Source organism: Ixodes scapularis, unplaced genomic scaffold, assembly GCF_016920785.2.
Source record: "Ixodes scapularis isolate PalLabHiFi unplaced genomic scaffold, ASM1692078v2 PGA_scaffold11__112_contigs__length_91849675, whole genome shotgun sequence".
In the NCBI taxonomy this organism is placed as follows: domain Eukaryota; kingdom Metazoa; phylum Arthropoda; class Arachnida; order Ixodida; family Ixodidae; genus Ixodes; species Ixodes scapularis.
This window is the reverse complement of record NW_024609837.1, coordinates 42,591,181-42,616,946: the sequence shown is the minus strand read 5'-3', so window position 1 is coordinate 42,616,946 and position 25,766 is coordinate 42,591,181. Positions and strand designations below refer to the sequence as shown.

Below are 25,766 nucleotides of genomic sequence, written 5' to 3'. Positions count from 1 at the left end.
CACACCCAGAGCAATGGGTGGGTTTTGAACGTCCAGGTGCCGAACCCTTACTCATGCTGCAGCCTGATTGAGAAATACGGCCGCGGAACGGCGCAGAAGCGGCGAGGACTCTGCGGGCGCACTAGAAGAGATCGGATCGAGTAGCGCCAGAGCTGTGTTATGGAGAGTGTTTGGCCAATGTGAGGAGCGAGCAGAACTGCAGTGCTTGCACCAGACGCAGATAGAGGGCTTGTGCATGCTCTCTTGGCCAACCAGAAGCCGAAAAGAACCCCCTAGCGGTGGTAGCGAGAAACAGTTTGAATAAGAGCGTACTGTCGAGACCAATTATAAGGAAGTCAACGGAATTCAGAAATCACCTCGATATATTCGGTATTTCGTTATAATCGACTTCGGTTAACGAAGTGCAAAAGAGAACGGAAAATCGTGATCGCTTCGCTGTAGCCGCTATTTCGTTATAACCAACTTCTTTATAACCGGTCTTAACAGTATAGGGGTTATAGGGTCCATGGTTGAAAATATGGTGTACGTGATGCTTCTATTATGATCATGCAAAAAGGTGTAAGAAACGATCGTGCCGCTCAAACTCTGTTTTGCTCGGACAGAATGTGACCGCTCGGATGGCAGATTCCCGGCCCTCGGGGCCTGGCGTACGGATTGTGTCGATCGTTCCGCGGGTCGCGCTCTTCCACCATGATTTTGGATGACTGTGATTGAAACATCACGTGCACGATATTTTCAGTCACTGAGAGTTACTCCGACGCACTTATTAATTTCGTTTCTCGCGACCACCGCCAGGGTATTATGTCCTGCTTCTGGTTGGTCACATTCGAACTTGCGAAGACGCCTTGGGACGCGCCCAGCCCGCTTTCGGCCAATGGCGCCTCCCCATTTGCTTCCTATACTACCCAACGAATGGCCAAACTCTCTCTGTATATGACTCTGCATAGCGCTTCACTATGCGGTGCAACATGGACGCTGTCACATGGTGGCGGTGCCAACCAGCTGCCAAGGCGGAGTGGCGCGCCCTCTATAGGTGGCGCACACCTTAAATAGACTAACGTTTCATATTTCACTCAGTACGTGAAACGTACACCATCGATTTCGATCAATACGACATATCTGGAACAAAATTAACATGCTGTATAGTCCACGTGTTCAAATATTAAAACTATATATAAAATAATAATTAGCTACACCAGAGGACTAGCTGCGGGTGGTCGTTGAACCTTTTTCACCTGGACACAGTTCTGTCATCAGGCTCCATTCAATTCAAGCCGGGGATTTGTCACATACAGATGTCAACTGAACCCTCTGGAAAGTAGTAAGAGCTAATGCGGGGTGGCTGAAACCAAACACGGCAAAACAGAGCATTCATACTGATATAGTCGGCCGCATGGCTTCTTGCTACTGTGTTAATTTTGTACGGTAAAATCGGTGCTTTAAAGCAAGCAACACGTAGAAACAACAACCGAAAACTTGAAATGCTTTCACGTGCAGGCCATTTGTAGAATCCAACTGGGCTGCTAGATGGCGACACCTGTCCTGCTTTCAGGGGACCTATTCGCGCTTTTGCAAGACGACTAAATATATATATAAAAAAAAATGTCACACAGTATAATAATATTTCTTTGTTTCTATGAAAAAAAAATTTAACTCAGAGTTTTGTCCTATGTTGATAGTTGTCTTTGCCATCTCTTTCTTGAATCGGCGTACATTATTCTGCAGGATAGGCGTCACGATCGCTGCGCTAATTAACTAAAAGCTTTTAATTAACTTCTCATGGATCCTTTTCAAAATCCCATCAAGAAACAATGGCAGTCGCAAAAAAGGGGGTTAAAAGAGTGGAGGAAATCATCCGTGTGAAAATTAAATGAAATAAAACTAACCAGCGGGACGGAGAAAAAAGGGAGACAGGCGGGACAGAGGAAAATTGGGACTCCCTCCCGCGTGGCTCCTGCCCAAAAGTATCAACCCTTTCTCCCACTGGGCCACGTGTTTGGGTGACGCCGACGGCTAGGTTTGACCAGAGGAAAATTGGAGACCCCCTCGCCGGGAGAAGTGGGGGGGGGGGGGGGGGGGGTTTAGCTTTTTCGCTCGGTCCCCCAAGGGTCCTCCTTACGATATCTCACACCGCCTGGGGATAGTTAGAAAAATGCAGAGGGGGAGCAAATCGGCTCAGGAGGGTGAGGGGATGAATCATACTTTTGGTCTCTAGGCTAGGTGGCGTAGGCTATCGCCCGTTATAACAGGTACAGTTATTGGCATTCATCGATCCATCCATTCATTATGCACGAGCGCAATACATGCTGAGAGTGGGTGCTCACACAATGGTCGACTCGTATTATTGGCGCAGCGGCTACCAGATGAGGCGTGCTTTTGAAAAGGGAAAATGGTTATGTCGAGTAAACAGTTTCGGACCACAAGAGTAACCACTGTCTCTGAAAAATACCGGCTGTACTCCAGCTTTCCGACCCTTCTCACAAAATAGAACACCTTAGTCGCAAAAGAAAAACCTGTCTCTGAGAGAAGTCAAGCGTTGTATACGAACATAAGACATAAGAGCTGGACATTAGAGACAGAGAGAGAGAGAGAGAGAGAGAGAGAGAGAGAGAGAGAGAGAGAGAGAGAGAGAGAGAGAGAGAGAGAGAGAGAAAGGAGTAGAAAATAGGAAATAGGAAGATAGTCACAAAACCAAAGTTTTACTCGGATATTGATAAATAAATATAAGCCGCACTTTAAATTGATCAGGGCCCGCGGGGAAGTCCGGTTCTTAATGGAGGTTCCGATAGTAGGACGGCAGCGCATACTCAATTAAAATGCCACCTTTTGCGCAATTTACCGCGGTTTAAAAGAGAAGCCTTTGCCTCGCAAGAACCTACATTGATTATTTTTGTCTGGAGAGCCGATTCATTAGACGCCTAATGACGCAATCTTGTATTTTTTTATTTATTTTGCTTCAAAGAGATACACGAGGATGCAATACATTACAGAAAGAAATACAATGAACTTCACGGTGCCGACAATTAAAACAAAATCTCCATTGCGGCAGTCTCGCACATGAAACATAAAAAGCTATGGTCAATAATCAAGAATCAATTTAATAATAATAATAATAATAATAATAATAATAATTATTATTATTATTATTATTATCATCATTCCAAGACAACTACAATGGTTTTTATAGTGGAGTTCCTTCACGAAAGAGTTATAAGTAAGAAACAAAAGTTTACATGATCACACTGTGACTCAAGACACATTAATACAAAGATAAGTCAAAACACCGAAATTAAAATTAGTAAGACGCGAATCACCAGGTGACAGAATCCAGAGGCCGCAGATGTCGAGATCCGGAGAGTGGCGACATCTTTATAAAGCGACTGGATCCGAGAAAAGGATGCAATATTGACATGGTGATTGAATATCGTAAGAGCGAATACAGAATATGCTAACTTAATTGCGTCAAGACTTTAAAATAGCTGGTGCCCGCTAGGCGTGGTCGCAATCCTATTGCACAAGTCGACATATTTTTTTTTGCGATGTGCCGAATTAGGTAATTGACGGAGTATAATTAGCTAGCTTTTTAAATATTAATTTGTGCGCGAAAACCCTCCTATAAAAAGGTCGTAGAACATGTTGAGAGACATCTTGTCGCGTAATCTTTCTGTGTATAATTTTCTCGAGCTTTTCGAGAAAATCTACCTGGTGGAAACGAGAGGATGGGGATGTTTTTCAACACACTCGACAACTTCTGTATTAGAGGGTTTGCCCACAAACTAGTATTTAAAAAAAGTTGCCTAATTCATCTACGTTAATTACCCAGTTTGGCCCGTCGCCAAAAATATATATTGACTTGCTCAGCAAGACGGTGAACAATGCTGCGTTGATTCAACACGTTGGAATATTAAACGAGTTTGTTTGTGCTCCAGCTTTTTTTTTTTTTTTTAAGTAATGGCGCAAGTTAACTGAAACACCCTGTATAGGCAAGAACTACGAACTCGGCCAACATTTTTGGGGGTTTAGAGCTGTACTTACCAATTTTATTGCCACACCGTATGCTGTCTATAGGCTTTAAGGTTGTTTAAATAAGTAATTTTAACAACTGTCACGAATACTTTTTATGAATAGACCCATTGCTAAGCTGCCCAAGGATCAAGGAGAATGCTGGGAATGTAGGTCCACATTCTAAAAAATTCCTCCGCGTTATACTTACCCGCAAAACACTCGAAAAGCCAATCTCTGCGATCTACGAAATCAGCTCAGCAAATGACTTAAACTTTAGACTTAAAAATGAAGTCTGCGCTGTGGCAGTAGGCAATGCATAGCGTCTACATTCGCTGAGCTGATTTCGTAAATCGCAGAGATTGGCTCTTCGAGTGTTATGCGGGTAAGTAGAGGCGCAGGCATTTCTTAGTGTGTACGCGCCGTACGTACTGGCGGCTGCAGAGATAACTGCGTTAAAACAAAAGCCTACAAAAAATGGCATCTTGCACGCGCGTTCGTCAGCGCCTTGTTTTGGTGATTTACTCCGAATCTTTTATGCGGGGAAGGTGAGCGCGTACCTTCATTTACAGCATTCTTATTTGTGTATGTGTAATTTAGCAATCGGTCTACTTAATGATATGTATGAACCGCTCGTGAATGTTTGATTTAATCTGAGGCAGATTTTGTGGTATGACTGACTGACGTAGTGCGGCGATAATAAGCGAGCCAGTTTTTTCGGACAGTGGTCTTCCTGCGAAAATGAGCTCATTTGCTCTCCTGTACCGAATTACAAAGTTGGACTATAATTGTTGTTTAGATTGAACGTGCGCGAGATTTGTGATTACTTTAACCCTCTCCATCATTTTGGAGTAGGTAAAAAATCACTGCCTGAACAAAAATTAACCAAATGTTGCTAAATGAACATCGTCTTTTAATAATTTCGTCGGAAAGATTCGTACATCGGGCCAATCAGGGTAGGAATCGGCTTTGTGCAGCGAAATAAAGTGAGTTTGGCGAAGTTGTGAAGGCAATATCTTCGTATTTCAGACCTAGAAGGAGAGTCTGCGCTTTGAAACTGGGCATGACGGTTTACTATGCTCAATGTCACAGTTGAGACTACATTTACAGCCTCGTCATTGGCCGAGTGGCCTTTGTACATTGCAGTGACTGGATCTCTCAGAGGCGCTGAGGGAAAGTGGACACTCCAGGTTGCTTAGAGTGTAAAGTGGAGCGGTTCGCAATATACCTTCCTTAGCCGCAGCTGGAATTCTTACGCGATTGAGTTTTCAGAATTGCATGTGCGCTCCTTTGAAATTTCACGAGCTCCGCAACAAAACCCCGTGTTTCTCTCTTCGCAGGTGTACCACTGGCAGAGCCACCAGTACCGCACCAGTGGTGTGGACGACATGGTGCTGCTCCCCAAGGTCAGCGAAGAATCCATCGTCGACAACCTGCGCAAGCGCTACCTCGAGGACCAGATATTCGTATCCTTTCTGTTTTCTGAAGTTACGTGTTAATAAGCCTCGCTTAAAGGTTATTTTCACCCAGTCGCGATTTCCGATTCTGCGACACGGTGATATACGCGTTGTTTGCGTACAAAAGCAGGCACGATTGCCCACAGCAGGTGCATGGCACTTCGCGTCCGCAGACACAAGATGTGAGGTGACGCTCGTGCGCTGACGCCGTGGCGTGTAAGCGTTGTGAATAAGATGGGGGGGTGGGGGGGGGGGGGGGGGGAAGACAGGGCCAATAGTAGATGCGCACCTGGCGCGTTTGTCACTGGCTCTCGGGGGGGGGGGGGTTTGGTGGAGAAAAGTTGGGGGTGAGAGCAGCGCCCCCACAGCGGCGTGACGTGAGAGCCGCTCATTGGTTAATGTTCCGTTTACGTATAAGCCGTGCCGGGCGTCGGAAGCCGCGTGATCGCCGGACCCATCAATCGCCGAGACTGTGGTCACGTGACTCCACTCGCCCTGCACGCGCTTGCACAGAGTGTGCATGTGAGCACGCGTGGCAAAGGACCGACTCTCGGGTATTCTTGCGAGTGTGTAGCTTTCACGACTCTGCCAGCTTAGCACTGAACTGAGTATAGTGGTCCCTGTATTGCTGCACTGATCACAACACCACGTGACTAAGAACTTTGAATGTGTAGCGGATGTTCGCAGTTAAGTTTTCATTGCTGTGCATCCTTTATATCATAAGGGGCAATGTGTTACACCGACTAAATAACTTGACAAAAATGTCTGTTGGGAGATTAATGATAATAGCAACTCTAGATAACACGCACGTTTGAATGTGTTAGGGGAGGAGGCATTCGCAGCGGCATTTTCTTATTGTTGAGCGTCGACTGAAAATTCTAACCCGATAAGTCTCTACCTTTTAATCGATTATTTAATCCATTAATCGGTTGCGTTGACCTTCAGGCATAATTTAAAACTAATATGTCAGAATTACACTATTTTTTAAAATCTTTTTTGCTATGCTTTTTATGGTGGCATGAAGCTTCACTTGAAGCTCTAACGCCGACAATAAGGAAACACGGGTAAAATATCTTAATAATAAAATATTTGTACAGTACTTTGTCTAAAATAGTTACAATCGTAGGGCATGTTTGTGTTCTTCCGTGGAGTACAACAATCCGGCCCCCTAAAGTGCATAAATGAGCGCCAACAAGAAAATAAAGCATTTTCCCTTTCTCCGCGGAATTTCGAAATCATAACTTAAATGATTAACCGGTTAAAAACGTTTACCGCGAATTAAAACTTTAATCGATTAATCCGAAGGTTAATGCATCAATTGCCCAGCGCTAGTTTTCATTGCTGTGCATTCTTTATTTCATGAAGGCCGATATCTTCCAACGAATGAATAACTTGCGAAGAAAATTAATCGGGAGAATAATTATAATAGTTATTTGATTTTGAAGTTGCAGCATCCCAACTTTTGGGGGACACGCATCGAAACAGGGCTCAGAATAATTGTATTCTTGAAATGCGACGAATGCGTCGCCATTAAAAAGCTGTAAAAATGAACAAACTTGAACATGAGTTGCTTTTGCGTGCAAGAAATTGTATCTGGAGGTAGCAGATGCCTCTTATGGGTTATAAGTCAGAAAGTACTTACAAAGTACAAGCAGAATTGTGACTGGCATTATTCTGAAGTTCTTGCTTAAACACGCTCAAATATTTGTGATTTTTTTTCTAATAATAAGGCAGCAGATTAGACATCTCGAGGAAGTGTAAATAAATCAATAAATCAGCGAATAAATATATTTTTCTTTCGTCTCAGTTTCTACAAACAGATGTCGTTTCCCGCATAAGCCTTGTTTGCCTTGTGCGCAGGGTTACGGAATAATAATAATAAAAAAAGCGCTTGAATGTTGTAATATAGATATGCTCTAAAATAGGAGAGAGAAAAAAAAAAACACTTCCTGGTACAACACACAAACAAGCCTAGAACTATACAAAAGGAAGCTTGGAGCATATCATTACAACAAGAAAAAAGGTGCAGTTGCTGCAAATCGGAAGCCGGAGCAGGTAGGCGGTTGTTAAACGTCTCGGAAAATCCGTGCCTCGAAGAAACCGCCGGTAAGGACTCACAAACGAGCAAACAAGATGCAGACAAGCTGCGGACCTTGTCTGCCTCCTCCGAGTCGGAGCAGGGCGGGGTGTGTAGACAAATTGGGGCTCCAACGGGGGTTCACCGTATATCCACCGTGCACCCCTACGCCGACAGTGTGCTGGAAGAAACTAGGCGCTCGCTGAACCAGTCTTCGGCACGGGATCGTGCTCCGACGCATGCCCACGTGCCGGGAGCGGAATGAGAAGAAGGCTTTGGTCGATTGGTTCGGCCATCGCGTGGCTCCCATCGCAGTGTCAGTGAGAGGAAAGCTGCCTGAATCCGTATACACGTTCAGGTCTCCTGTTTAGGGGACGTTTTGATTCGGATGGGTCGTTACCCAAACCGTCTTTTTTTTCTCCACAAAAAGGGCTCTTTTTTGGCATGTTTAAATGTAATACTTGCTGTTTTATCGATGTTATTGGTCTTCATCGTTTTTGGCCATTATAACGGTTCTTGCGGTGGTGGAGAGGTTCTTACGTGTTTGGCTTTATAATTCGTTTTTTTTTTCATTGCTTTGGTAATAGAGTCGTTTTTGTTGCCACCTTTGTTCAAGGAACGTACACCCTTTTTTTTTTTTTGCTTTTTGGCATTATTTCACTCACCCGTTTTTTTTCGCCATCCTCCGTCACTTTTTTATCTTTCAAAGACTACCGACACCCCACCCGCACTACCCACACCGCCTCTCGGTGACTTTGGTAGCGTTGTTGTCAGTGGCGGATGATGAGCTCTGAAACTGCGTACACTGTGCACGACTCCAGAATGTCACGAAGTTCAATCTTCGCCTCGATTCCGAAGCGAAGATTTGGGTCTCAAATAACTTTATCCCGAAGTTGTGAAACGTCACTTTGTCGACATCAATAACTTCCTCCAAGGACGATCTTGCGGCGAGAACGTTCAGAGTATTTACAGCCCGCCTAGGGACAATCTAGACAGCATTGACTCATGCGCGGCGTAGGGATGTAGGGACACACAGGCGCGACGTCATCGGTGCAGCCTGTCAATCGGCCGGCCCCACGGTGTTGCTTGCGCGCTCCGACAAAGTTCACAACGACTTTGTGTTTCACAACCTCGCTGGAATTTGAGCGACCTCGAGTGTTCGGGTGACTGGCCTCTCGTCGACCACCGTCGCGAGGATCCAATCAGCAGGCTCGCAAACCTCGGCTCCCAACTTTGTGTTTAACGAGTTTAGCGACCCTGCGTACAGGATTCAAAGGGTATTAACACAAGTCCATAATGTAGGCTTCAAAGACTTCAGCCAATACCACCTTGAGGTTTACTCATTCCACGTGTTCTACTTGTTCTCAAGTGAGGGCTTACTTAACAAATAAACTACCCGCTGAAAAAAAAACAAAAAACAGTGGCTATAGATGGCGCAAGCTGCCACCCGATTCGAATGGGTCAGATCAGTTACATCCATCGTCCGTTCCACACTTCTCGTTCGTCTGGTTTCTTTTTTTTTCCAAATGTACGTTTGCGCGCGAACGCGAAGCCGTGAGTGGCCGATTGGGCGTATTACTTAAACTCAGCACCACTTTTGCGCGGCTAGATGTCGAGTGCAATTCACATAAAAAAAAAAAAAAAAAAAGCGGACAATATTAGAACATACATTGTTTTTTGTTCTTGCGTTTTCATTACTTTTTGTTTCCTTTCTCGAAGAGTTTTGAGAAACCGTTCATTCTGAAAAGATTGCGTGCCCCATGCCCATGTATCATGGCCAGGAGATGTGTCGGATACTCGAAGGGCTCCTATTAATTCTCGTGGTTGAAAAATTATGAAAGGAATGAAAAACAACGGAGTTCTTTTTTTTTTTTTTACTCCAGGTGGCAAAAACTACGGAGCTAACATTTTTGTCGTTTAACCGGGTTTATAAAAGGGAAACACTAAATAAAAAAAATAAAAAAATGGACTGGGACGTTTACTACAGAGATCTCTATAGACAATATATGAGACACAAGCACATTAATAATAAGGGGGTGCGGGGGCAACTAAATGATGAAGACTTGTCCTTCCCATTCCCGAGGCGGTTTGAGAAGCTGGGCCTGATTCCGACCGAAGTTCAGTTGTGACGTTTGTCTGGGTCCCGCCCCTGGAAAGGCTCTCCGACTGGTGCGTCTACCGCGTCCAAACAAAGTGGTCCCTCGATTTCCGCCTCGTGACGTCAGAGATGTGTCACAATGTCGCTGGTGTCGCGATCCTGGTGGTGTTCCAGCAGAGGTGGTGTATGTGGCGGACGCCCGTTTCCGGTACCGGTCGCTCTCTCCGGTCTTGAGACAGTCCACGGTATACCATCGGAAGCCAGGGGTTTGGGAGGCAGTTACGACAGCGACACTCGCGTTCGCTCTTGCTCTTTCGCCAGCATTTCTACGACCACCAACCGCCAGGATCGCGACGTCCGACAGCGTGACGTCATTTGTTTTCACTTCGGCAGCACTTTTGTTGTTTGGGCGGGCGCTAAACACACCAGTCGGAGACGCGTTCCAGCGTTCCATGCACCATATTGTTTGGGGTCGATATAGAGTCACTGAAGTTAAACGCGGGGGAAGGGGGGAGGGGGGGGGGGTGGCTTCTAATGTTTGGACTTCTTGCTTCGTGATTAGATCTTCGACGCTAATACCGCGTTCTCATTTGTTGCGGAGCGATAATGATATGCCCGAGACTCGTCACACTTTACGCTTCATAGGCCTTCAGCGACCAAATAGCCCTTGTCACACAGGCGAAAAATGCCGAGGTACTGGACGGCGGACACATGCGCGCCGTCTTGTATATGCCCTGCGAAGCTGAGTGACGGGAGGCGACGAGACCGCTCGGGAGTTGTCAGAACGCCGAGTTCTGGTTGGAAGGATTAGAGGGTACACCTAGAGCTGTAGCTGCCCTTTGTCTCCTCTGGAGACGTCGAAAGCGATAGAACGCGCTACGCCAGCGTTTTGCCTTTCGCGTTCTAACACGGGTGCAGTGGAGATGAAGGCGGAATTTCTTTCCTCCTCTCCCACCTCTATCCCCTTCGGCAGGCCTAACGCTGGAGAGGAGAGGTCGCCTCCTCTGCGGTGTTCGCTCTGCCAAGGGGAAGGGGAGAGAGAGGTGGGAGGAGCTTCTTCTTTGCTATTAACTTGTCACCGACTATAGTAGCGAATTTCGGGGGAGCCGTTTTTGCACATCCGATACGGTACAATCGGGAGTTTTAGGGAACCGTTTTTGCACGTCCAATACGGTACGATGGGCCCTCCGGTGCAAACTGAGCATGTGGGAGTCTTCTGCGATAACGCATGGGCAGTTCGTACCGGAGGGCCCATCGTACCGCATCGGACGTGCTAAAAAACGGTCCCTTAAAACTCTCTACACTCCGTGTCACTAGTTGCGTGCATTGCGGGCGAAGGCAACACCAGGCGAGGCGAGAAAGGGCAAGCACTAGGAAGGCCGAGGGGGGGCAGGAGAGAAACCTCCTCTCCTCTCTAACGTCCGTAGTGCTCTCTCTTTCTCCCCTCGCCGTCCATCGCCCTCCTCTGCCGTCCCGCCTCTCTAGTGCTCACCCTTTCGCTCTTCGCCTAGCGTTGCCTTCAGCTGCACTGTACACAACTAGTGACACGGAGCACAACTAGTGACACGGAGCATCGGCGGGTTCAGTGGTGTCCAAGTCAGCTATAGCTTCGCGTCTACCCACTAACCGTTCCAACCAGAGCTCGACGTTCTGGCGTCTACGACGCGTTCTCGTCTCCCCCTCTCCCTTAGTTTCTGCCCGCATAGTCGCTGACAGTTGAAAGAACATGGAGGTAGGAATAAGAGGAGGCGACATAGCGGCTCAACCCGGTCAAACGAGAAAAGCCAAAGTGGAGTCGGAAGTAGAGGTCGCGGTCGATGGAAATGCCCCCGGGGGTGCTGAAGTCCGTCGAATAGCTACTTTCGGTTTTGGTCATCGTTGGGAGCGCGTCTCTGAAACCAAAAGTCTCCTCCGGCAGCACCTTCGGTGGCGTCATGTCGCCTCCAGAAGCTTCCTACTCCCATGTTAAAGGGGCAGTCAAGTGGATTCTGAGATCGTCTATTCTGAGATCTCTACCGAGTACAAATATAGTATTAGTAATTAATATTTAGGGTATTAGTACTTAGTATTTAGGGTGAAAACATAATCTACGGGCTCTAAGCATCCTTAAAAAAAATCGAAATTACAATCATGGATGGCCGTTTTTTCTACAAAAATTCTAATCAAAGGTCGTCACTCGCCCCTCTCTGGCTCCTTGGAGCAGACACCAGGGAAGCGTCTTCATACGGCGTTTTCAAACTACATTCGCTGTAATACTTGTCCGACAACCAATGGTTTGACGTGTTTATATCAATGCTAGTAACGTTCGGAGTCTCCACGCAATGGACTAATTTCATTGGTCAAATTTTAAGCAGGTAGTATGGACTTTTAAATCCCCCCCCCCCCCCCCTTCCCCGCCCGCCCCAAAGAGAAAATAGTGCCCGTGTATTTCTATTGCTCTGGGTTTATTAGGAGGTCGTTTGATCTAAAACTGGACATTTTTATTGACTAAAGCCCAACGAACAATATGCCTTTAAAAAACAAGCTTCTACAAAACGCCTTTGAGTGCCCCTTTAAAGGGGAACTGCACCGCTTTTTTGACCTACCTAATCCAATGGCATCAACCAAATGCGGATGGCTTCCTGATTCCGAAATGCTAACTCATTTCCCCATATTCGCTTATTTAATTAAAAAAAGTAATACCGTATCTCATTCGCTGCCGAAACCGATACATCGTTCTCCCTAGTTTTTCCCCAGTTTTCCCCGCCACCCCAACGTGACGTCACCGGCGGGCAGCGAGGCGCGCGGCCGGCGATCTGGCACGCTCGCGCCCGCCTTTCTCGCATCTGACAGCGATAAAACACAGGCATTCGTGCTAGCTAAAGTTGATAATAACCTCTACTTGCATAAAGTATGACCGTGCCTACGTGCTGATTTATGCAAAAGCAAGAAAAAGGAAGCAATTGGTATGTTGAGAAAACCGTTTTTGCAGCTTTGTACAGTCAAACCGCGGTTCGCAAGTTTCGTGAAATCGCTATCAGATCCGTTCTTCTTCTATCATAAGCTGTCAGTTACGCTGGCGAAGGAAGGTCCAAGGGTCACGCGATACATTTCTTGACAAATTACCCGAGCACCACGGAGAATGGTCGGATCGTGGGTGCAAGTGCCCCACACACTCCTCTTCCCTGAAGAAACGCGCTTTTCTTTAGAAAAGTTACTCTTGCACACGCTGGCACGTGTAACTACTCTCGTGGCATGCATATGCTTCTTGGTGCTTAACTAGTTTAGCAAAATACCTATAGATCATTCCAGAAAGGCGCCTCTGGTCGGTGCTATTTTCAGCGTTCCTGCGTATGGCGCATAGTTTGCTCGCCTTCCAAAGCGGGGAAAGCGAACGGATTCCCGTGCTTTTTCACGCGTCTCAAAAAAAAAAAAAAAAGTAATAAAAGCGTTTGGAACAAAATGGGAGTTGTCATCGCCCGAAGCAAAGCGCAAAATAAGGCACCCTAGTGTAGGCCAGCTGGCAGGTTACCGTTCAGGAAGAGCGTGCTAAAATGAAAATTAAAAGAACTCCTCAATAACCAAATGAAACATCAAGGTGCAATGAAAGGCGTATAAAATACATAAATACACGATTCATCTTCAAATGAACAATATTTGCTTCAAGATACAATAGTAGTGTGTAAAGTACAGAAACGCATCATAAACTTTTTAATTCGAAATAAGTTAATAAAGTTACACCCCCAATATTTTTAGCTATATATATATATATATATATATATATATATATATATATATATATTTTTTTTTTTTTTTTACTGTCTGAATATATTGCAACGCGCTCCAACACTCACCCACGAGTGCACATGGGGAAGGGGTAATTATATTTAAACTTTTTTAAAATTAAGTTTTCGTTTTGGCGCAGCCTTCATTACCTCTAAATTTGCATGCCTCCCCTCAACGACGTTGATATTTTCCTAGTAAAAAAAAAAACACTTTTTAGCATTAAATAACATTTCTTCGCAATAGAATAAAATAAAGACGTTTTCACCATCTCTTCTGCGAGAGAATATTGCACGCCAGCCATATGACAAACCCGGCGACGGCTCTATCGTATACTAATGGAGCTCAACACCTGCTCCCTAAAGCTCAGTAATACCAGACACGAATAGCAATGCGTCGAAAGTCATGTCTAAACTCAGACGTAAACTTTGTTTAGGCATTTCACTTCTCGTCAAGAGATAGGTCGCGCGAGTGGAACTCAAGAAAGTAGCCCGAACTAAATTCGATGTCCAAAAAAAAAAAAAACAAAAAAAAAACGTTTATGAAAAAAAAAAAAAATCACTGAAGACATTTTGAACAACTGTGACTGCACCAAATGTCGATTCTAATGGTAGAACGTGCCCCATTTTTCTCGATATTATTAGCGGTGCTTTTTGAATGAATGCCGTAGTGGTCAGAGCCGGCTTGCATCTGCGATTACCACTCTTGAAGCAGTTACAGCTGCTGAAGGATACTGAACTCTCAGCACGCAGCTGCAAAATATTCCGAGCATAAGTGAGAATGTTTTATGTGACGCTAGTCCTCTGAGCACACAGCTCGCGCAAAAGCGCCTTGACGTGGCGAGCATTTATTGCTCCCGGGGAGCGCATTTTACGGAGCACAGATTGCTACCCATTGCAAAGGAACCTTCAAAGTTCAAACTGTGAAAAAGAAAAAAAAAAATCTGGGTTGCTGGCGTTCGGAACGCCGCTTCGCGGCTTCCGGGTCGCTTGACCGCCGGCGCCTCGGTGACGTACACGGGTAGGGAAAATGAGGGATTTTTTTATCATTATCTGGAGACAGTCGCCTCCTGGAACCCTCGCGATCGGCGTAACTTGAAAATTCAGTAACTTCACGAACAAATTTTATTTTTATAAAATATTTTGGCTGTCAGTTGAGAAAGGGTTATTGATGTGGTCTTCCGGTTTCCAGCCAAAATCACGACTATCAAAATATGGGCGGTGAACGCGGGGTCATGGCCATCTGAGTATCACGCCGCCGCCGCCGCCGAGAGTGCGTCATTAGCCGATGAGAACGCCGAAAAAGTAATCACGAAGTGAATTTGTGAACATAATGACTCACGTTCTGCGTTCATCAGCTTTCTAATAACCATATTTAAGGACTCGGCACTCTTCTAATACCTTCAGCAAATTAATTTAGCGAGGAACGTCGTATAATCGCTAATTAAACGCGAGGCTCCGAAAGCTCTCTGCACCGCGGACTTTTTTCTTCAGTGCGTAAGCATTTCGCTCGCTACCAATCAACTGCCAGTAGAAAACCACGTTCCGGCGTCAGTATCAGCACGCTCCGTGTCACGTGGCTTTTCACTGGCTCGTGATTGGGTCGACTACCCCGTAGCTTTGGCTGTAGATCATCGTAGGCGTAGGCGACGTGTCGTGTTTTTTTCTTAGTGATGTAGTTTGCGTCTGAGAAGGTTTGGCGCGAAAAATTAAAGCGTTTTCTTTTTTATTCAAAATTATGTTGAATCAGCGATTTTGTGGTAGAATTATTGTGTTTATTTTTTTGTCGCCTTAATCCGTGTCATTTCTTAAATGTGGACGTATTTTTATAGCTGAAGCTGCGTCAATTATAACTAATAAGTAGAGAAAAAAATTTGATTTAAAAATATGTCGCTCTTTTGAAGCGGACGTTTAATGTTTGAGCAAGAATATTTAAAATACGTTGTCAGCTCTTTGATAAACGATACCAAACTAGGAACGAAGAAGTAAACCATACTTTCGAAACAAATTTAACTTTTTTGAAGCGAAAATAAGATGGAGTACTCGGCTAACATTTGTTAGTTCAGAGCGACCCCCGCGTCGAGGTTAAGCTTCAATATTATGATTTACGTGTTGTTTTATATATCTCTAGATGGTATAACCTTTAAATTATTGAGCCTCTCGTATTCCCGTTGTGAATTTAGGCTGGGATTATAATTCCGATATTTTTTTTTTTGTACCCTTTTTCCCGTTGCTTATAAGACCAGTTCACTCCAAGTAATTTGCATACTCCATATTTTTTTTGCTCCTTAACCTCCTCATGTCGGTCCTCCGTACTAAAAGTGGCGCTTTTTATTCTTGTTTTTTTTTTCTTTACCATGCACGCATGTTATATTTTCTGCGATGCTTTCACTCCCCACCATGCCATGTTTTTTGTTTGTTTTGTGTTTTTGTTTTATTGTACGCATCTCAAACCATGCAAATCTTTGAGAAATCAGGGTGAATGTTGTTGCTTTTTTTCTTGCGCGGTTTTGTTTTGCTTTAAAATGGAAGACTTTCGATTCCGGCGCGAAGCACTTTATGCGCATAACGGATTTTGAACTAAAGTTTCTTTGGAGGCACACTAAAAAATCACTAATGGAGGATCTTCATTTTTTCTTAAATGTAGAGCAAATTTGATAGTTTCAATAAATGTCAAAGAGCTTTTTTTCAGGGCAGGATCTTAATCTGCGTTGTATGTAATCTTGAATCAGGCACTCTCACGAGAGTGAATAGACATACACACATGCACACATATAATATATGCAAAAGAGCACAAATACACACACAAGCACACGGATGCACGTACGCAGGCACACACACATTCTAAAAAGACACACGTACACGCACACATGCACGCATGCATTCACAAGCACGATCTCACACTCACAGGCACTCACGCTCACAAACTCGCGCGCATTCACACATTCAAGCACGACGACACCCCCGCCACCACATCCGCACACTGTGGGTGTGGTGGACGCAACGGCGCTCACACAAACAGAAAAGGGAATAATTTTGCGCCATAGTCTCTAAACCATCATTTCTCTTTGTCGCAGGGTGTAGATTATTATGTCTCCTAACCTGCTTGCCTGCATACTTTCGCTCCTTGTGATTTTACGCCTTTTGGATGTTTTTTAGCCTATAATCGCGGTCAGCTTTCTGTGGCATACGAGAAAAAAGGAAGAGAGCGCGTGCACAGCTTCAATAGCGCTGAAAGTGGGCGAGGGTATTATCGCCTATAGCTTTGGCTGCATTGCCACAGAAAGTTGACCGCGAGTATTGGCGACGTGAGCGATCGAAAGCGTCGCTGTGGTCGGCCCACCACAATTGGCCGAATGCTGACTATGACGTCAGCAAAGAATGTCTCATCGACGTAAATAAGAGAAATGTAAAAACTTCAACTTTGACGGTGTTGACTAGGGCTGGGCGTCGATTAAAAATTTCAACCCGATTAATCGCCTGCCTTTAATTGATTAATTAATCGATTAATCGGTCTCGTTCATTTCCATGTATAATGACATTGTTCAAAAGTAAAAATTGCATTTATTTTTTTATTTTTTTTTTCGCTGAATATGTGTTAAACGACGCAATAATTTCAATTATGAATCAACTTCGATATACAGTTGAGAACAGTTAAAAACACTCACACTCAAATAATATTACTTCAGCTCCATGAGGCAAAAATGTTCGTTGATATTCTTTGAAAACGGCGACCTCCTTTGATTGCTTCCAGTAGTCTTTGCTGCGCTAAATGGACACTCGCACGGCGTTGAAATCGCTGGGACATGTGTAACCTTCTGCACTTGTCCGAACTTACAAATTTCCCCCTTACAGTTTACCTTAAGTCAATATTTCACCTAAATTTTTCACTTCATATAGGTGTGCTTGTCCATTTCTGCAGAGTGAAAGCATTTCATTTTTATTTAATCTTGGTTCAAACTTTTACCGATTAACCGGTTAAACAAATTAATCGCGATTACAGCATTAATCGATTAATCGGTAGGTTAATCGATCAATTGCCCAGACCTAGTGTTGACAGTGTTGCTTTGAGAGTGCTATGATTTCAGGCTTCCATCATTCCCATTACAAACACCATCCAACTTGTTGTTCACAAGGCAATGACGTCACAAAAGGTAACCGAACGAGGGCGCCACCGAAACATCTCGCCGCTAATAGTAGATTTATATAGATATCTTTTCGGCACATAGAAGCCGTATTTTTACATCGGAGCTGTTAAGGGCTAGGTTACCCAGGATCGTGTCAACCAGCAAAGAAATGATGACACCGAACTCTGGACAGCTACCGCCATCTATGAGCGTCGGCGGCAAACAGACAACTGGTTGCCGCCGTCGCTCGTAGGTGGCGGCAGCCTTTCTTCGGAGCAAGAAGAGCGGGAGTGGAACGAGCGGCGATGTCCTCAGCAGCGCGAATGGTTCCGCAACCGATGCGAGGCCTCTATCGCCTAAAGTTTTACTGCGTCTAGTGCTTCTGATTCCCTCGCGAAAGAAGAGGAGATCGCTCGCCTGGAAATCCACCGCCGAGAACAGAAGCTACAGCTCAGCTGCTCTTCCTTGTTCACCAAAATAAAAAAGCTAGATTTTTTTTTTTTTTTTTGATTTGTGAATTAGTAGTATGAGATAACGGAGTAAAAACGCGCCTTTAAAAACTGAAATGCCTGATTTTTTTCTCTCTCGTCTTTTGTATTTGTGTTTCCAAAAGAGTCTGACTTTCGATTTCCCTACTTTCGGTTTACACTCTCTGATGCTTACTGCCAATGAAGTCAAGGAGAATGACATTCTAAAACCAAAAACGCATTAACGGCTTTAAAAATGACTTTTGGTCAAACTCGGGCATCGTCAGGTTACATAAGTTGTACCTTATTGAGACAACAGTCTTTTCACCTCCGCTCACTTTCGGTAATCACCAGCATTCATCTTTATCACCAGTTTTAGCAGCTGCCAGCGGCTGTAGAACCATCACAGACGGTATTGTCACCAGTACCACGATCGTTCTAATGGGCACAATTACCACGTATACACCTGTCTTGCTGTGATGCTAGCGTTACATCATTGTCGCGAACATCATCATTAAGTTTTATTCCATGCCCATAAACAAACAATGGGGACAGCTTCCATCCTGTCCTTACTTCTCCTAATCCTCGTCCTTTTGTGATGTTTCTTCTTTTTTTTTTTAACATAAAGGTCTATGATGTGGGACACGTCGATCTCTAAATCCGTGGTCGCACAGCTAATCCATAGATACCGTCCGCAGACACTGTGTGATGCCTGTTTCTTCCTTGCATGAATGTCCTGTCGCACTGGACATACAAACAAACTATTTGCGAAGATCTGCAAAGCTTACCTATGTACGAAGCAAAACAGGCTTCGGACATTTCTGAGGCGTGTCCGCGGATATTTTTGCCATCGTCTCTGCGGAGAAACTCCATATCGCTTGTGCAATATATGCGAGCCGTGTGGCTGCAGTTTTAGGCTATCGTAACACAGTGGAAAGAAAAGCAGTCTCGTAGAAACGTTCAGAATGAAGTTATGTGTGAGCTAAGCTCAGGATGTACGCCGTGCATCGTGTTTGGTTCCGACGACGATGCCATCTGGCCGCTGCCTGTATGTTGTCCTTGACCCCGTGCTCTCGCAGACCTACATTGGCCCCGTGCTGGTGTCGGTGAATCCGTTCAAGCAACTGCCTTACTTCACCGGCAAGCAGGTGGAGCAGTACCAAGGAGCGGTAAGTTTCTGTTTTTTTTTAATTTGTTTATTGAGTGCATTTTTCAGTGCCCAAAGAGCATTGTCGCAATGCGAGTGGATGGCCTGACCGTTTGTTATAAATTACATTCTTCTTATACGCAAAAAAGAAAGATATACGAGCATTAATAAGCTAGACAATAAGGAAGATACTTTAGATCAAGAAAACAGTTATTGACCAGTTGGTTTCGCCAACATTAACAGAAAGCAAGTCGAAAACGTAAAATAAAAAAAAAAAAAGAAACGAAGCAAGTGAAGTTAATCAAAATCTTTGGAAATAATTATGGTTTCGCGGAAAACAAAATCTCAGTTGCGATCGCTCAACTACTTTTCGTGTCTAAATTTAAGAGACCGAGCTATACGCAGTAGTCTTTTTGCAATGACTATAGTGCATGTACAATCATAATGCTCACGGGAATGGGCTCACGTTAAGGCGGTGCCAACTTACGCGTCGCCGTGTATCATTACTGTCTCGCGGTGAACGCGAAAAACCCAGTGTTAGCATTCGCACTCCACTGGCAAACGTTCTTCCCGACACTGCGAACCAGCATCAAGAGATCTCGAAAGCAGACCAACCCCACATTGTCTAATCTCTCACAACTAATTTGGTCGCGTGGTAGATTCACTACCGGATTTATTGACGTGTCGACTCCCGAGCATATCAATATTGCTCCTCACCCAATCAGGTTGCGACATTAGCCGATAGAAACGCGCAAGAACCAATCACGAAGATGCGGGAACACAATCAACAACACCCCCACTCTATTTCCTGAGCTTTGACTGTACGGCGTAGATAGCCGGTTCTGCTTCGCCGAGTCTTTCCGTCCTACCTACATGAACTCCATCCTACGCGAGCTGCAAAGCAAATTAAAGAAATTCATTAACGATACATCGCGGATGTCCGATGTTATTGTTTTATTATTATGCCGTACGCGTCGCCAGATTCGCTCAAACTTATAGCACCGAGAGACAACACCAACCCCTTTAGAAATTAAGTGTTGGCACGATTAGGGAAGCTATAGCTTTAACTAGGCCTTCTGTACCGAAAGCACGCGCACGACTTGGGAATTTCTCGTTTCTCTCTAGTCTGTTGCGGGTCTAAAGAAGGGGGACAAGCCCGTATCACGGAGCTCTCCGCTCGCCCTGATCGGTGGCTTCCTCCTCTCCATCGTTCGCTCTGCTAAAGGGGAAAGAGTTGAGAGCTTTGTGGGGAGGAGCTTGTGCCGCCGTTCTTAACCCGCGGCAGCCTACGGCCCTCAGAAACTCCGATCTCCCGCTGGCATTCACCGCCTCCCCTTTTCACGTCTTGTTATGCGGACGTCACAGATACGAAACTACGACCCACCCACAAAGAGGAATAAAAAGATAAAAGCTGGGGCCGAAAACGGAGTGGAAAGGTACACGCCATCCAACATAGCAGCTCCGTACAGCACGCACAAAGCGGTCCCCCCCCCCCCCCCCCAAAAAAAAAAAAAAAAAAAAAGAAAGAAAGAAAGAAAAAAAGCCCGTATTGAGAAGTTAGCACGCCACCTTTCCGTTTTTTTCTTCTTCTCTTTCTTCTTTTCCCTTCAAAAATGAAGGAAAGTACAGAAGGAGTTACGTGGCGTATATCTGCTACGCAAACCGAATGTTTGGAATAAGCAATTTCTATGTACTTATGTTTGTGTCTTTGTGAGTGTGTGTTTGTTTTTGTGTGTGCCTTGTTTCCGTCGCTGAAAGTTTTCGGGGGTGCAATCAGGGCACACACACTTGGAGGTGGCGGCGGAAATGTTAAGAAGGGGAGAGGGGGAAGAAGGGAAGGGCTTCCTCCATTATTCAGCGGACGAGGGTTTCTGTTGGGTCCTCGGACGCTACTCGGGCAGAAAAACCCTATTCGATTAGGAGGGGAAGGCGGTGTAGAGCTCCGCGCGGTTGCGTACACTGCAGGCTGCGCCGGGGTGTGCAGCGTACACTAGCACGCACGTACGTATGCGCTTCCATTGGAACATGCTCGGATGCATGTAGTTGACGTCGGGGCGACACAAGTGCGAACGACAACTGCTTTCTCTTTAGCGAAGAACGCGCACACGGACAGACTCACTCACATACACACTACAATAGGCGCCCTGTGACGCACACAGTCACATACGAACATTCACACACATAATCACACACACGCCCACACGCTTACACTAACATACACACATACAATCACACACACACGCTCACACACACACCCAAACTGTACACACTGACTCATACACACACACACACAGGTAGAGATACACACGCTCATACGCACTCAAACACAGAAACATACACACACAAAAACACTTACCTTCGCGCTTACACTTGCAGACATACGTATACAGTCTCCCACACGCTCTCAACCGCGTAGACAGACACTCACACATACTGGCACTCAAACACGCTCACACAAGCACACACTGCTCTCACACGAGCAGTCTAACGCTTTTGTGCACCCACACCCATTCACGCTCTTATACATGCGCATGCGAACGCCCACGCGCACACCCGTATACTCCTACGCGCGCCCGAACATACGGACGTTTCTTGCGATGTATAAACACACACCCTCGCGCAGCGACCTTCGCGCGCACGCGCACTACAAATGCAACATTTTCACGCGCACAGACTTCAAAGAATAGTCTAGATGTTTAATTGAACAATTAAAAATCATACTTTGCCCTGCAGTGAACTCTGTTTTCACGCCCGCACTTGCGTTGCACATCGACACATAAAGGCTATCAAAGTCACGTAACCTGACCACCTGCTTTGAACGAACCGTTCGCCCAAAATCGAGTAATTTTCTCAGCAGAAGAGTTTTCAATAAGGGCCCGTGTATACGTGCATACCTCTCCGCCTCGGTCATACCGAGGTTGGCCGTTTCAAAGTGTTAGCTTTAGATCCGAAACCTGCGCGAACCTTGCTTTCTCGTGTTGGGGTTGGTCGCGCCGCAGCAAGAGCCATGTGAAGGAGTGTCAGCGACGAAACACAGCTGTTGGTTTGACGTCACAGCACGCTCAACCAATGGTCTTGCGCGATTGGTTGAGTACCCAGGTAGCACGCCGGAGAAGCGCCTATCTTGGCCTAAGTTTGGCAGTCGTATAGGGGCCCAACTTGGTCCTAATACGGCCTTGCACCAAGGCGTTAGTTGGTGCGAGATTATTTGGTGTTTCGACGCCCTTTCTCAAGGTGCCAGGCATGAGCCAAAGATGCCACGTACGAACCGAAAAACCAGCATCGAAGCTTAGTTCTTGCAGTAGGTTGGCAATTTAGGCCCAAAGTTGCCACATGAGAACCAAACAACCATGAAGCCTAACTCTGGCACTTGCTTGGCGATTTGGGCCCCAGAGATGCCAGATGCCAGAAATTAATTCGGTTTCTTACAAAATTAAGGGGGAAAATTGACGTCACGTGAGCTTTGCATCAAGTCAGCTTCCCCGCTAAATGTAGCGGGGAACTCAGTAAAAATGAAGGTTCTTCACTCCCCGGGACTAATATTTAGTGTATTTTAAGCAAATGTAAACGCTCGCTCCCTAAATATTGCGTTTTATGCCTTATAGGAGTTCCGGCAATAAAGGTCAGTGTATACTTCTTCGATTCTCAATAGGGACTTCCACCAGATCATCTTCGCGTGTCCAATACGGCTCCAACCTCAGGCATCAACGCAATATTCGAAGAGGCAACGCAGGCGTCCGATATCGTTGGAAGGAAACACGATCTCCTAAAAATCCTCCGATGTGTCGGAAACATCGGCCGTTGATGCATTTTTAAGAGGCGGCATTTGCAAAAAGATGTAAAAAAAAGCATCAAAAAAATCTGGGAATGGAAAATATCTAATGTCATCGAATGCTTCAAATATCCTGCGGCGCGTTCGATATTGCTCTTAAGCGCGTTTTGCAATCGAGGAAAAGAAAAAGGGAAAAGAGGGGATAAAAACAAAACAAAAAACGACTAGAGAAAAAGTATGTAAAGTTCTGGCAGCCTTTTGTCGTCGTCAAGAGTTGCTCTGTTAGCAAATGACCCGGAATGAAGGGTGAAAGAGGAAACGGGAAAGGAAGACGGGAAGAAGGGAAAAAAAAAAGGAAAAGGCGCATTTTGTTGTGTTCATTCCGCCGTGAATTTCAGTGATAGCGTGAGAAGCGCGTGAGGGTTTCGTCACAGTAGAAACCTGGGGTTGCGTTACGTCAGGGCGGGGGTGGACCCGCAGTTGCTTTTAGCCGTACTTTGAGCAGGATTCCAGGGTAGGATAGCGATCGAATTCGGACGTTTGAGTCACGCCAAGCAACGGGAGTCACGATATATTGCGACTCCCGTTGCAGTCTGAATGCAGTCTCAGTTGTGACATTAAGGCTGCGGTCCCACGGCAGCCATCTTGAACAAGGCGTTAGTTCAACCAATAGATGGCGACACGCACCCGTGGGGTGGCCGAAACATTGGTTCACAGTGGGATGGCTCGAGCACCATCACGTTCCCCTCGTGGCCTTGCTCGCGCCGTTGCCAGCTGTGCTCAGCTAGCTCAAGTAGCGTGGCCCAGCAAACGGATGTATGCGAGAATGTCAGGCTGGGTATAAATTGTTGTCTGATATAGGGAGATGCGGTCGGCGGTTGTAACGTGCTTTCGCAATAAATCTTACCAAGAAGGAATCAAATGTTGATTGACGTGTCAATATTCTATCAATGAAAATTTCCTTTGCAAGAATGCACGCTCAGTAGACTCAACCAGTGGAAGCGGACCTCACCATTTTAATGACGACTAAAATAACGTCACAAAATATTGTGTTTCACGGGGTCCGGAAGATGTTGTAAAGGTTGTTACATTATAGTTCCCGGAAAACAAACGCCGTTGCAATATTTTCGGAAGTACCGACACACATTATGTTGTAAGTACAGCTTAGGGAAACCATCAGAAGAAATTGTGAAGACGTTTATTTGCAATGAAGACGCTATGAATGAACGGCGTTTAGCGACGGCAAGTTATGAGCGTTCGGGAATTTATAAGTTGACGTGATTGCTAACCATGGACATGCGGACAATGAAGACCAGTTTTGTCGGGAGATGGTGTTGTGGTGATGACCGGATATCGGAAGACTCATGGCAGACGAACAAGCAAGTTTCTTCTCAGCGATTGGTAAGTGTCCAGTTTCAAGCACAACACGTGGCTACCGACGTTGTCGACGTTTCGAACACTTACCGCTTTCGACAAAAGTCCTGGCACCTGGGCTAACTTTGTGGAAAGACTCGAACAGTAAGTGAAAACGATCCACTATTCAGTCGGTGGGTGGCGAAACGTATCCACATCTGCGGAGTCATGTACGATGCGTACTCTAAGTGGCTGGAAGTTTACACGATGCCTGCCACGACGTCCAAACACGTCATTGACGGTCTACGGTTTCTTTTACCTACTTTTGCCCTACCGAAAATACTTTTCTCTGATAACGCGCCAAATCTTGCTTCAAATAAAATAAACAAGTTTTTGAAGAAAACAAAAACGGCATCAGGCATCACATTAGTGTACCATACCATCCTGCAACTAACGGGCAAGCAGAACAGATGGTGTGCGAAACGAAAAAAAAAATCCCTTTTGAAGCTTACGGAAGAAGCAGTTCAGTGAAGAATCGCCAGGTTCTTGTTCCGGCAGCACGCGTCGGTCTCATCTTACACGGAAAAAAAACCGCCGAAGCAATATTCGGCGGAAGGATAGCCACACCCCTCGATCTCATGATACTATCGCTTACGAACAAAGATCGAGAGATACCCACATCGGGAGTAATGGCAGTTTATTCGGTCGGACAACTCGCCTACGTGAGGAATTTCAGCGGAAGTCTGGCCTTACATGTAAAACTTGAGTAGAAAAGGCTCTATGTTGGTTGACCAGGAGGTGTCATCTCTCTGAATAAGTTGGATATCAATGCCCTTAAGTGTAAATATAACTAAATCATAAACCTTTCTTTGTGTATTGTGTAACTGCCCTTGTATTTGATAGTAGAAGCTACGGTGGTGATCTGGACCTTTCACACCAGACTCCTTTTTCTTATTTTTCGCCTCATAATCCTTTGCGGTTTAAGTATGCTTCAAGAATCTTTTGGAACGGGGACACTTTACGTCAACGAGGCCATTTGTTCCAAGTAGTCAATCAGGGAATGCTGCTAGAAATCCTTCCCTCATATTAACGAATAAGCCGCGCTTCTGCACAGTGCAGTTTTCCTGTTCCACGTACAGTTGTAAAGCAACATCCTCATTGATTCTACCATATACTGTTGCGGGTGAAGAAAGTCTTTGGGTACACGATACTTGAAACAAGTCTGGCACTGTACGTTGTGGTTCAACACCCATTAATGTCGTCGTCCTTATAGAGCCTCATCATATAATCATTACCTCGTCACCTCATATTGCTCTTCATCAACAGTAAGTACAATAGGCTACCGCCACATTACAATCCAAGAATTGAAAAATTAAGTCGTTCAGTCCTTCAACCAGTTTATAATTTATATAATGTTATTACGTTACATTACCTCGAGACGATCGACGTCCATTTTCGATCTTCAAATACTTATACCTGTATATAAATTAGACGCACAAGGGGGG

The 25,766-nt window shown here is 45.3% G+C and overlaps 1 protein-coding gene across 1 annotated transcript in view; it reads left to right on the top strand.

Moving 5' to 3' along the window:
- The window catches only part of LOC8040270 (unconventional myosin-Ie), a 350,045-nt gene that overhangs the window by 31,527 nt on the left and 292,752 nt on the right, over nt 1-25,766 (top strand). The window contains exons 2-3 of the mRNA XM_029979890.3: nt 5,343-5,468; nt 19,069-19,158. Coding sequence (XP_029835750.2) covers nt 5,343-5,468; nt 19,069-19,158 — 216 coding nt within the window. The remainder of the gene's footprint in view (nt 1-5,342; nt 5,469-19,068; nt 19,159-25,766) is intronic.